Raw genomic sequence first — 12,116 nt, 5'->3', positions numbered from 1 at the left:
TGTCTGTTATTTCACTCTTTAAATTCAGTTAGTAATGCAGAACCTAGCACTTAGTAGATACTCAAAAATTATTTGCTGAATAAAAAAAGGTTAAACATGTAATATACACAAAATGTACTGGAAAAATGCACCAAACAATTTTGTTATACCAGTTTAATGTAAATATTGCCTTTAAAAATAATATAGTTTTCAGGTGTCTACAGTGATTTTGTAATATTTGTGCACATATAATATTTCCAAAAATGTAATCCAGTGGGGAAATATACTTTCTAAATTCTAGATTTATAATTTAGGGTTTAAATTATAAAATCATTAAATAAGACACAAGTGAAATATAGTCAAATATCCCCTTGGAAAAAAATTAAGTGGCCTCTAAAGTGAGGTATTCATATATGTAATTTTACAATCCTCTAGTGATAGAATTAATTAAATATGCCACCAAATTGATTAATTCCTACAGTGTTAAAAGAGAAGCACTAACAATGCCAGTGACCATGTAACATGGATTTAAGCTACAAGTCATAGAAATGTGATGAGAAGCCTCAGCACTGTAAAACCAAGGGTGGAGGAAAGATTTCCTCTCTCAAATGAGCTTTGTGAGGTATACTTCTTGAAGGATAGGAAGTTGAAGTGTTCAGGACTTTTATGTCTATTCTACTTTGGCTTAGTTTACATGATTCTTAGTTTATTAGCCTAGAAATGGCCAAGAAAACTTAAGGCTCAATAATTAGTTATAAATATGAAATATCCCCAATTTTTAAGATAAAAACAACTTATAAATGTATTTGTCTGTAAAAATTGTGTATATTTTTACAGAACATCTCTTTCTTTCTTTCTTTTTTTATTTTTTTTATACTTTAAATTCTAGGTTACACATGAACAATGTGCAGGTTTGTTGCATATGTATACATGTGCCATGTTGGTGTGCTGCACCCATTAACTCATCATTTATATTAGGCATATCTCCTAATGCTATCTCTCCCCCCTCCCCCCACCCCACAACAGGCCCTGGTGTGTGATGTTTCCCTTCCTGTGTCCAAGTGTTCTCATTGTTCAATTCCCACCTATGAGTAAGAACATGCGGTGTTTGGTTTTTTGTCCTTGCGATAGTTTGCTGAGAATGATGGTTTCCAGCTTCATCCATGTCCCTAGTAAGGACATGAACTCATCATTTTTTATGGATGCATAGTATTCCATGGTGTATATGTGCCACATTTTCTTAATCCAGTCTATCGTTTTTGAACATTTGGGTTGGTTCCAAGTCTTTGCTATTATGAATAGTGCCGCAATAAACATACGTGTGCGTGCGTCTTTATAGCAGCATGATTTATAATCCTTTGGGTATATACCCAGTAGTGGGATGGCTGGGTCAAATGGTATTTCTAGTTCTAGATCCCTGAGGAATGGCCACACTGACTTCCACAATGGTTGAACTAGTTTACAGTCCCACCAACAGTGTGAAAGTGTTCCTATTTCTCCACATCCTCTCCATCACCTGTTGTTTCCTGACTTTTTAATAATCACCATTCTAACTGGTGTGAGATGGTATCTCATTGTGGTTTTGATTTGCATTTCTCTGATGGGTCTATTTCTTTAAAACAAAGGGAGGGGAGTCTCTCATTTACATTAGTTTTTTTCATAGCCTTTTGGACTTTGCAATTTCTATGTTTTGGAACCTATTTCTTACAGTTTTTCTATGCTAAACTCTGTCCTGGTCAGTTCCAGAGTGTATGAAGAACCAAATCATGTAATTGTATGTGACCTGGCTGTAGTGGAACAAATTCGACTCTTAAGTATGCAGGCTCTAATTTTCCTGCCTGGTTTTGGTAAGTATTCCTTACATAGGTTTTTTCTTTGAAAATCTGGGATTGAGAGGTTGATGAATGAAAATTAATCCTTTCACTTTGTTGTATATAGGTTTGCAATAATTAGGTCAGAGTGGAGTTTTAAGGTCATGAAAGGGGCTGATGACTTACAAATAATGGGCTCTGATTGGGCAACTACTCATCTGAGTTCCTTCCACTTGACCTAATTAAGCTTGTGAAATTTACACTAAGCCATGAGCTCATCTTTAAAAAGTTTTATTAAAAGATTTTCAGCTGTTCCAAATGGGACTTATTAGTGGAAGGTGTTTTAAAGGATCATATCAGATGAATGAAAGGTATTTGATCCTTTCTTTCCTTAATAATAAAATGATGGTTTGGAAAAATAGGCTACAGTCTAACCACAGTGCTATTATTAGCCTTTCTGGTTAAACATAGGTCTAAGCCTAAGTATGTCAATACAACAAATACTGTCTCATTTCTAGTAATAAAAAAAAAGTCTTTCTGGCATAAGGATGATTTTAATCTGGTTATTTTGAAACATTTTTGTAAAATAAATTTACGTCTATAAAGAACATTTTTATTTGTAAGGAGGGGTATGTCTCTGTGCACTGGAAGAGAGGGAGGACTAAATCACTGGGAAGTCTTATGATAAAGAAGCCATTGGCTTAAATCAGCAAAGCAAGCCATCCCTTGGTTTAAGGTGTTTTTCCTGGCCATCCTGTCTTGACTGGAACTTTACCTACACCTTCCTTTTTGGTTTAGGCAAATTATAGTATCTAAACCTGAAGTCTCAGCTCTGTCTTTGAGATATAAATGTTCTACCATGTCTTCTCTGGAACCTGATAACTATCTATCTCTTTAAAATGCAAGTCTAGGGAGATGACTCATCAGAAAAAGAAGAAAAAAGAGGTATTTGGAAATTGTGCAAATTAAAGCAGCCCCTGATGCCAAAGTCTACACATTCCTGAGTGAGTCAGTTCTGGCCAGTTCTAGCTGGGTCAAGAGAGCTCTGCTGGGCAGGCCTGAAGAGCAGCTGGATGGCAGACACTTGAGGAGCCAGGTGCCTGAAACTTCCTCCACCTGCTTGAGGAGCACCAAAGCCCAGGTGCTGGCTGGACAACCCCTTCTGGCTGCCTAAGCCGGTGGCAGAGGAAGGAAAAAAGGTCAGAGGCAGAGTGTTGAACCCTGCCTCCCATGTGGGTGGAAGATGCCTGTTGCCAAACTAGGGCCCAGCTTGCCGGGTGAGGTGGGTGAACTGGTGATCCCCCGAGAGAGCAGACTTCAGAACTACATGGTCCCAGACTTCACCTCGGCCAGTGAAGGAGAGGGTTAATGTTAACTGCAGGAGGCCCACTCTAGCCTTAAATTCTGTAATTCAAACCCTTCCCTTGGAGACAAAACAAATGTAACAAGGAATTCTGAGGTCAGGGGACAAGAATCACAAGTTCCCTAGTGGGAGACTGAGGAGGCAGTGTCCTTTCTGCCCTTGGTCTACTGGCTAAGAACCTTCCTCAGCCTGACCTTTCCACATTGCACTTTCAGCTCTGTTTGCAATTTTCCTCCTTTAGTGCTGAGGGAATCCCAGTGTTCGATCCTGAAATCTATATGTTCCTAATGGGTGGTTAAAAAAAACCTCAGCAAGAGAAGCAGAAAATGTTTCCTCTTCCTGAAAAACTGTAGAAAGGCAGGCACCATTCTGGGTGGGACATGGTCCTTGCAAAAGTCTTTATGTTTTTTTGTTTTTTATTTTGAGATGAAGTTTTGCTCTTGTTGCCCAGACTGGAGTGCAGTGGTGTGATCTCTGCTCACTGCAAGCTCTGCCTCCTGGGTTCAAGAAATTCTCCTACCTCAGCCTCCCGAGTAGCTGGAATTACAGGCACCTGCCACCATACCTGGCTAATATTTTTTATTTTTAGTAGAGATGGAGTTTTGCCATGTTGGCCATGTTGGTCTCGAACTCCTGACCTCAAGTGAGCCACCCGCTTCTGCCTCCCAAAGTACTGGGATTACAGGCGTGAGTCACTGTGCCCGGCCAAGATTCTGTTTTGATAGAACACTTGTGTCTCTCTCACCTTGTATTTAGAAAAGTTAGAAAGTAAAGGATAATGTATATAGAAAGCTTTTTGAAGACTCTTAAGAAGTTCATAAATATGGGGCACTATGACTATGCATATGAAAACATTTCCTATCAGTTGGCAGTTACCACCTCTTATAGTGGCATGGAACCTCTTGAGTTAAACCAAGGCTCAGTGAGATTTAGTGATTTAGGTAGTGTCATTTTATGAACAAGGGGGACCCTACTCAGGTCTTTTATTTTATTATACTTCTCTTTGACATTCACTCCAGTTAAAGAACTCTTTCAAAAGACCTCATGCCCGGTCTCACGGAGATTCAAAGGTGTTTGAGTCCTTCCTTATTATGCCCTTGGAAGATACTTTGAGGACCCCAGTGATGAATCCCAAGAACTCTGTCTCCATTATCCCTGGTATAGGGCACCTCATCACTCTGGTATTATCCCTGAAGGGCCTTCATAATAATGTGCTCAAAGAGTCCCCTATTGTGTCCTTCAGGATGGAGCTTGACTTGCCCAAATTGCTATGTACATGTTAAAGAGAGGCTGGAACTGAAGTTGGTCATTTCTCACTGGATCAGTCAACAAGATTTGAGTACTTTCTGTGTGCTCTGCATCATTCTGAGTACTCTGGGGGACAGAATAAGGCATGGCTCCTGCCTTCAAGGAGTATGGAATTTAATAGAAGATCACAACATACATGATTGTAAATCTATCTACATGAGAGTGCCTAATTGTGAGATTCCTAATAAACGGCAAGATATGTTCTGAAAATGTGAAACATAAATGAGGTTGAAGAAATTGTGAAAAGTTTAGCAGAGGAGGAATAATTCGTCAGGTTCTTTAAATACAAGTAAAGGGGAAAGGAAGGACCATTTTTAAGTTTAGATATTCCAAGCGTTAGTGGTGAGGTTGATTATGGTATGTCTTCTCGTTGATGAGGGAGGAGACTGGTGAATAGTGGAAAATAAAGTTAAATAGCTAGGGTGGGGCCAAATTATGGGTTTTAATAAAAGCCAGGCATAGAAATTTAGATTGGGGTGGTAGAAAAAGGAAGGCTTTAAAAGTTTTTGAGCCAATGAATGACATCATACAAGTTCTATATAAAGAGCAGTGATTTCAGGATGGGAGAGAATGGCATCAGGAAGACCCACTTGAATGCTGGTAAGTAATGTTACTAACAGTGCCATTAGTAACATTAATGTTATAGGGCCTGGACTGATATGCTGATGGAAGTGAGAATGAAGAATAAGGTGGGATGAAAGAGATTTTGACAAGAGTTTTTTTTTTTATTATACTTTAAGTTTTAGGGTACATGTGCACGTTGTGCAGGTTAGTTACATATGTATACATGTGCCTTAGGTATATCTCCCAATGCTATCCCTCCCCCCTCCCCCCACCCCACCACAGTCCCCAGAGTGTGATATTCCCCTTCCTGTGTCCATGAGATCTCATTGTTCAATTCCCACCTAAGAGTGAGGATATGCGGTGTTTGGTTTTTTGTTCTTGCGATAGTTTACTGAGAATGGTGATTTCCAATTTCATCCATGTCCCTACAAAGGACATGAACTCATCATTTTTTATGGCTGCATAGTATTCCATGGTGTATAATGAACCTGAAACGGGAAAGGGCGAGATTAACTAAGCCTGTTTGCCATGGACAGCAATGGAGTTGCTAGAAGATTAGCTGTGCGGAAAAATTATGCATTTACCTTTGGGCATAATAAAATGCAACTGACTCTCCATATTCATGGGTTCTGCATCCACTGATTCAAACAACTGTGGAACAAAATTGTCAGAAAAAACAATACAATGATAAAAAATGATACAAATAAAAAACAACATGGTATACCAACTATTTACATAGCGTTTACATCGTATTAATTGTTATTAAGTAATCTAAAGATGATTTAAAGTACATAGGAGGATGTGTGTAGGTTATATGCAAATACTACACTATTTTATACCAGTAACTTGAGCATCCATGGATTTTGGTATACAAGGGGGATCCTGGAACCAATTCCCCATGCGTATCAAAGGATGACTGTATGAGTTATCTGTAAAATGGTTTGGTTGAAATGTTTAGAAAACAGCTAGAAATACAAGACTGGCTGTTGGATGAAAAAAACATAGGACTAGGAAATTCAGGTATGCTAGTCTTTTTGAGTATTGCTTAAAGCCATGGGAAAAGAGCTCTCTGTGAGTTCCAAGACAGATGCAAGGACTGGCATTCATGCACAGCTTCTAACAGACAAATCTGAAGAGTTCTTAGTATGCACGTTGACTGAAATTACTTTAGAAGTAATTTTTCTCCTGGTGATAAAAGGCATGTAAGGCTATTTTAGGAAATTGAAAAATGCAAAAAGGTATAAAGAAAAAGAAAAGATAATCATTAATAGTACATTAGTAAACAAGATTTGACTAAAGATATGACTTTCCTCCCGCTTGTTTTCTTATGCATATAAAGGGATAGGAAATATGTATGTATGTATGTGTGTGTATAGGATCATGCACTATATATAGCTTGCTTCTTTTTCCGTTATGATAATTTTCCCATGTCATGAATTACGGCTTGCAAGTGCTTATTCTTAAAGGGCTGCATTATTTTTCATTATTTGGATTTATTATTTAATTGGAGCTCTATTATTGAACATTTAGATTGCTTCCAAAATTTTTTGCTCTTGTTAATATATTGTAATAAACTTCTGTGAAACACATACTCTTCACCTGCTACTTACATATGACTTCTGTAAGCAGAGACCTCTGTATCCCCAGGACCTAGAAGGTTACCTGGACATAGTAGTTGCTTAATTAAAAAAAATTATTGATTGAATGAAAGAAGACTATTAAATGTTCAGTTCTTCTTTTTTTATTCTGATTCCCTGTGTATCCAGGGGCCTCTTATTTGGCTGCATGTATGAGTTTGGCTGTAATGAAAGTATTGGCCGTATATGACCATAAACGGGCATTCCTATTTCTGTCACAGTTATATTTGTCATTCTGTATTAATACATCTATATCCTGATTTCTATTGAAGCATGGTTAATTTTGTTTGCTTCTAAGAAATGTAGCTACCCTACTGATGCTGATAAAATTAAATTTCTGAACGTATAAGACTGAGGATTGGGCCTAGGTTGTGGTAAATTGGCAAGATAATGGATGTTGCCCTGTCAAGAGCCCTCTGAAGAGAAAAGTCTGCCACCCTTCACCAGGTAGAAACTCCTGGCAGTGCCACATTTTCCAGTTTGACGCCCTGTGATACCCTGAAAAGACAGATGTTTGACTCTTTTCAAATAATATTTTAACATATTTTAAGACACAAAGGCATTGTGTCGGACTTTTTTCTTAAGAATATATTTCATTACTACTCAGAAGTTAGCTTCCAAAAGAAATAAGTGTGTGCAAAGGTTTATGATAGTGGTGTAGAGAAGTTTTTAAAATAAATGTGCATCTTTTATGGTAATAGAAGCACATTATGAAGAATTTTTTAGGTCCAGTTCACAGATTCCTTGTGCCTGGGGAAAACTTTATTAGAAAATTAGATAATTTCTAATTTGATTAGGGGAAGTCTAACGGGAAAACTTTTTAACTGAGCAGTCCAATTCGAAACATGAATATCTGTGCTGGAAGCTTCTATTGAACTTTATTTAAGTCACATCTAAGACCCTCTGCCTGTCAGTCCACCATTACCCTAACTGTGGTAGAAATTCTTTATATGACACCTAGATCTTTTTTGTTGCACTTTTAAGCTGTGTAGGAAACACACTGCCCACATGTTCATACAACACAGAGTGATTATCCACTTAGTTCCTAAAAAGTTGTATTTGGTTATGGGGTTTGATCCCACTTGTCCAGGGTTTAGGTCAGCTACTGAAGATTAGGATATCTGGGTACCTCTTACTGGAGAATCCATTCCTGTTTTCCTTTCATTCCTGGGGGCAATATTCAATCTGGTGTGGCCCTCTGTATTATAAAATGTTTCCCAGATTGTGTTTATCTGAAACACAAATCCAAGAAGAAGCATGATGTTAATTGCCGTGTAAAAAAGATTCCAGAGTCAAGAGCTTGAGAAGTTCTGTTCCTTCCTTCATAGGTTCAGTTGTTTAACCCAGCATTTTTCAAACATATTTTACTCCTAGAACCTGTTTTTCCTCAGACATATTTAAGAAAAAAAGCATTTTGTAGAACACATTTGGACAAATGATACTTTATATCATTGCTTTGTTTTTTAAATTTTAGTTTGACTCAATTTTACAGTTTCAGGATTTTGTTTCTGTTTCAGGTTTTAAACTTTTCTTTTATAAATAGTTACTTTCCTAGTCTGAAATCTATACATTGTTTCAGTAATGAATTCATTATGTAAATTTGCCCATCATTCATCTAAAGGGAATAAACGTTAAATTGCTTTTTTAAATTTTGACTTGTGTCACATATGAGAATATAAAATATATCTGTACAATAAAGGAAAATGAAACATCAAAGTATCTACCTCAGGTTAAGAAGCAGAACTTGGCTGGGCATGGTGGCTCACACCTGTAATCCCAGCACTTTGGGAGGCAGAAGTGGGAAGATCACTTGAAGCCAGGATTTGGAGACCAGCTTGTTCAATAAAGGAAGACCTCATCTCTAACAACAACCACAACAGCAAAAAATTAGCCAGGCACGGTGACACATGCTTATAGTCCCAGCTACTGGTGCAGCCTCGAACTCCTGGTCTCAAGCCATCTTCCCACCTCAGCCTCATGTTGTAGTGAATTTTGTTATGCAGTGTCTCCTATTCTACATGTGCAGGAGTATTTTTACAGTATGTACCTGGAGTGGAATTGCTTGGTCATTGGGCATGTGTGTGTTCAGCTCTATTGAGTGGCATCATACTGTTCTCCAAAGCAGTTGTACCAATCTACACCCTCACCAGCAGTGAATAGTCTTCCCATTGCTCTTCCTCAATGAAACTAGATATTCACAGCCTTTTAGGTTTTTCCTAGAGTATGAAGTGGTATCTCTTTGGGGTTTTAATGTTTATTTCCCTGATTAGAATTGTAGTTGAGCATCTTTTATTATGTTTATGGGCCATTTATGTTTTCTCTTCTGTGAAATTCCTATTCGGGTTTTTTGCTCATTTTAAGTGTTGTTGTTTGTGCTTTTCTTATATAGGAATTCTTCACGCAATCAAGATGCACGTATGTTGTTCAGAATAGTACCTGAGACATAGAAACAACTTTGTAAGAATAGCTATCATTACATTACCATTGTATTTAATCCTTTGTTCTTATGTGTTACAATTATCTTCTGCTAATTTGTGGCTTATTTCTCATTCTGTGATGCTAATTTTTTAACCTAGTATTCTATTATTTTAAAAATACACAATCTTGAGTAGTCTACATGTTCATAACCATGACATATTCATGTTGCATATGTTCTGTGTCATAACCCAGAACTTTCTTTTTTTTTTTTTTTGAGATGGAGTTTTGCTTTTGTCACCCAGGCTGCAGTGCAATGGCGTGATCTTGGCTCACTGCAACCTCTGCCTCCTGGGTTCAAGAGATTCTCCTGCCTCAGCCTCCCGAGTAGCTGGGATTACAGGCACCTGCCACCATGCCCAGCTAATTTTTGTATTTTTAGTAATGACGTTGTTTCGCCATGTTGGCCAGGCTGGTCTTGAAATCCTGACCTCAGGTTATCCGCCCACCTTGGCCTCCCAAAGTGTTGAGATTACAGGCATGAGCAGCTGCACCCGGCCAACTTTCAATCTTAAGTACCATTTTTTGCTGCTGTTTCTTTTTTTGAACCCCAGGAAAAAATTAACTCATTTAATCCCCTATTCAAACAGCTACAATTTTATTTTCAGTGTTGTCGCCTGGTTGTAGATGCATTTGTCTCTCCAAATGCACTGTGATTATTTCGAAAACAAAACATTTTTGGCATTGTGATATATATATATGTATGTATATATATGTATATAATATATATGTATGTATATATGCATATAATATATATGTATGTATATATGCATATGATATATATTGTATAAATATTTATTTATGTTTTATATATCTCATAAAAATTATATATAAAAATTATATATATATAAAAATGCCACTTATCCCTAATATAGGGACTCGATTAGTTTCTGCTAGTGTGGAGACAAGTCATATCATGGCTAGGGGCCATGATGGTAGGAGCAGTCAGAGGATTTCTTGCATTGTGATGAGTGCATATAAGTTAAGTAAGCCACTTATCAGTAGATTTGATAGCAGGATAATAGTTATATCACTGATACCTAGGCAGTACGTGACACTCGGTAAAGAATAGATTAATCCTCATGCTCTTCATCTTCCTCCTAATCTCTTTACCTGTGCTGCCCTCCAGCTTTCAAAGTGCCCTCAGTCATCACTTACACAGTGTTCCTTAGCTGCCCCTTCAGTGAGCCAGTGTTTCTGTGCCCCAGTGTTCCTGAGAGTTAGAACACAGAAAACAGAGCAGGCTCTTGCCCACATCACAGAACATGTTTGTCTCCCTGTGGATCCCGCACATTTGTTCATTAGAGCTCAGGAATTGCCAGAGACTGGCTTTTCTGGCAATGGACACTAGATTCTTCAGAAGAATATTGGTTGAAATCTTCCTGCTGTGACAGTTCGCTGCATGCAGGGCAGGAGTGTGTGCTTCTTCCCAGCAAAGGCAGAGGCAGGGCCTACAGAAACTGTGCCCGCAGCCTATAGTGATGGGGTCTATGAGGTAATTCAGGCAGATGAGGCAGGTGAGTTCTTTCTGGAAGGCTTATGGGAAGTCTAAGTCCATTTTTCTGAGGGAAGAAAACCAGAAGAATTTATTCTTATGCCATAGAGAGACAAAGATCTACACAAAGTTTGAATCAGGTTTTGAGTAGGATCTGCTCACAGGTTTAAATCTATAGCAGGATACGATTTTATTTGGCACATAACAAAAATGAAAAACTGAGGCACAGAATTCAAACTTTGCAGAAAAATGTGTTGGCTCCCTAACCAACACACACACACACACACACACACACACACACCTACTTTCCCAAATTCTTTCCTCCTGTATGAAAAAAACTTAAGGCTGGGCACAGTGGCTCATGCTTGTAATCCAGCACGTTGGGAGGCTGAGGCAGCAGGATTGCTTGATCCAAGAAGTCCAAGACCAGCCTCGGCAACATGATGAGACCCTGTCTCTACAAAAAGAAAAGGAGGAAAAAATTAGCTGAGCATGCGAATAGTCCCAGCTACTAGGGAGGCTGAGGTGAGAGGATTGCTTGAGCCCAGGAGGTCAAGGCGGCAGTGAGCCATAATCCAGCCACTACACTCTAGCCTGAATGACAGAGCAAGACTCTGTCTCAAAAATGAACAAAGAAAGAAAAGAAAGAAAGAGAGAGAGGGAGGGAAGGAGGAAGGAAGGAAGAAAGGAAGGAAGGAAGGAAGAAAAGGAAGGAAGGAAGTTTACAGAGTTTTTGAGGTGTTAGTGTTCCCTAAATTGTATGGTCTTCAGAGGTTTACCCTCCTATAGCTTCAAGGGGTGAGTCCTGACTGGTAGGAAAATCAATCACATTCTTACTTGCCAGTGATTCATTTAGGGAAGACAGCTAACTAAGCTCTTCCACTTTGATTATTTCATTTAATTGTAACAACCATCTTATTATGACTTCTTCAAAATTACCCTGCCAGTAAGTGTTGGAGGACTCCCCAGAAGCAGAAACCACCATGCTTCCTGTATAGCCTATGGAACCATGAGCCAACTAAAGGTGTTTCTCAGGTATTTCTTTATATATTTGGCCAAAATTAAAGAGTTAGGCTTTACTCTCCAAGATACTGCAACAGACAAAAACAAGCCGCCACTGTTTTCTAATGTTGTTTTCTTGTTAATTCAATCAACAAGTATTTTCTGGTAAGTTTAGTGTTCCAGAGACTGTTAACCTGGTGATGCACCGGTTAATAAAACATCCTTAAGAGAAATAAAAGTTTAAAAATAAACCAGATGATAAAATGCAGTAGTGTACACAATGCCACTTATCCACATGTCTTCTGTGTGTCACCCATGATCCAGAAAATGTCTTTAGTATAAGCCATTGATAAAGATGCCTGAAAAATTTACGTATAGAAGACATAGTCACAAAATTATTTTTTTCCTTTGATATCCCTTGTTACTTCAAACAGAATTTACCACTCCAATTCAATTTCTGAATACATGGGAGTTAATAGAAT

The 12,116-nt window shown here is 38.2% G+C and overlaps 1 protein-coding gene across 2 annotated transcripts in view; it reads left to right on the top strand.

The window, feature by feature from the left end:
* The window catches only part of LOC112204071 (monofunctional C1-tetrahydrofolate synthase, mitochondrial-like), a 151,096-nt gene extending 148,315 nt beyond the window's left edge, over window positions 1-2,781 (top strand). Inside the window, exons 4-5 of one of the 2 annotated variants that reach the window (XM_063787741.1) lie at window positions 1,690-1,826; window positions 2,697-2,781. In XM_063787741.1, coding sequence (XP_063643811.1) covers window positions 1,690-1,734 — 45 coding nt within the window. In that variant the 3' untranslated portion in view covers window positions 1,735-1,826; window positions 2,697-2,781. The remainder of the gene's footprint in view (window positions 1-1,689; window positions 1,827-2,696) is intronic. The other variant, XM_063787742.1, reaches the window with a different exon arrangement.
* The last annotated feature ends 9,335 nt before the right edge of the window (window positions 2,782-12,116 follow it).

The sequence above is a fragment of the Pan troglodytes genome, chromosome 11 (assembly GCF_028858775.2).
Source record: "Pan troglodytes isolate AG18354 chromosome 11, NHGRI_mPanTro3-v2.0_pri, whole genome shotgun sequence".
Taxonomy (NCBI): Eukaryota; Metazoa; Chordata; class Mammalia; order Primates; family Hominidae; genus Pan; species Pan troglodytes.
This window is presented reverse-complemented; position numbering and strand designations above follow the sequence as displayed.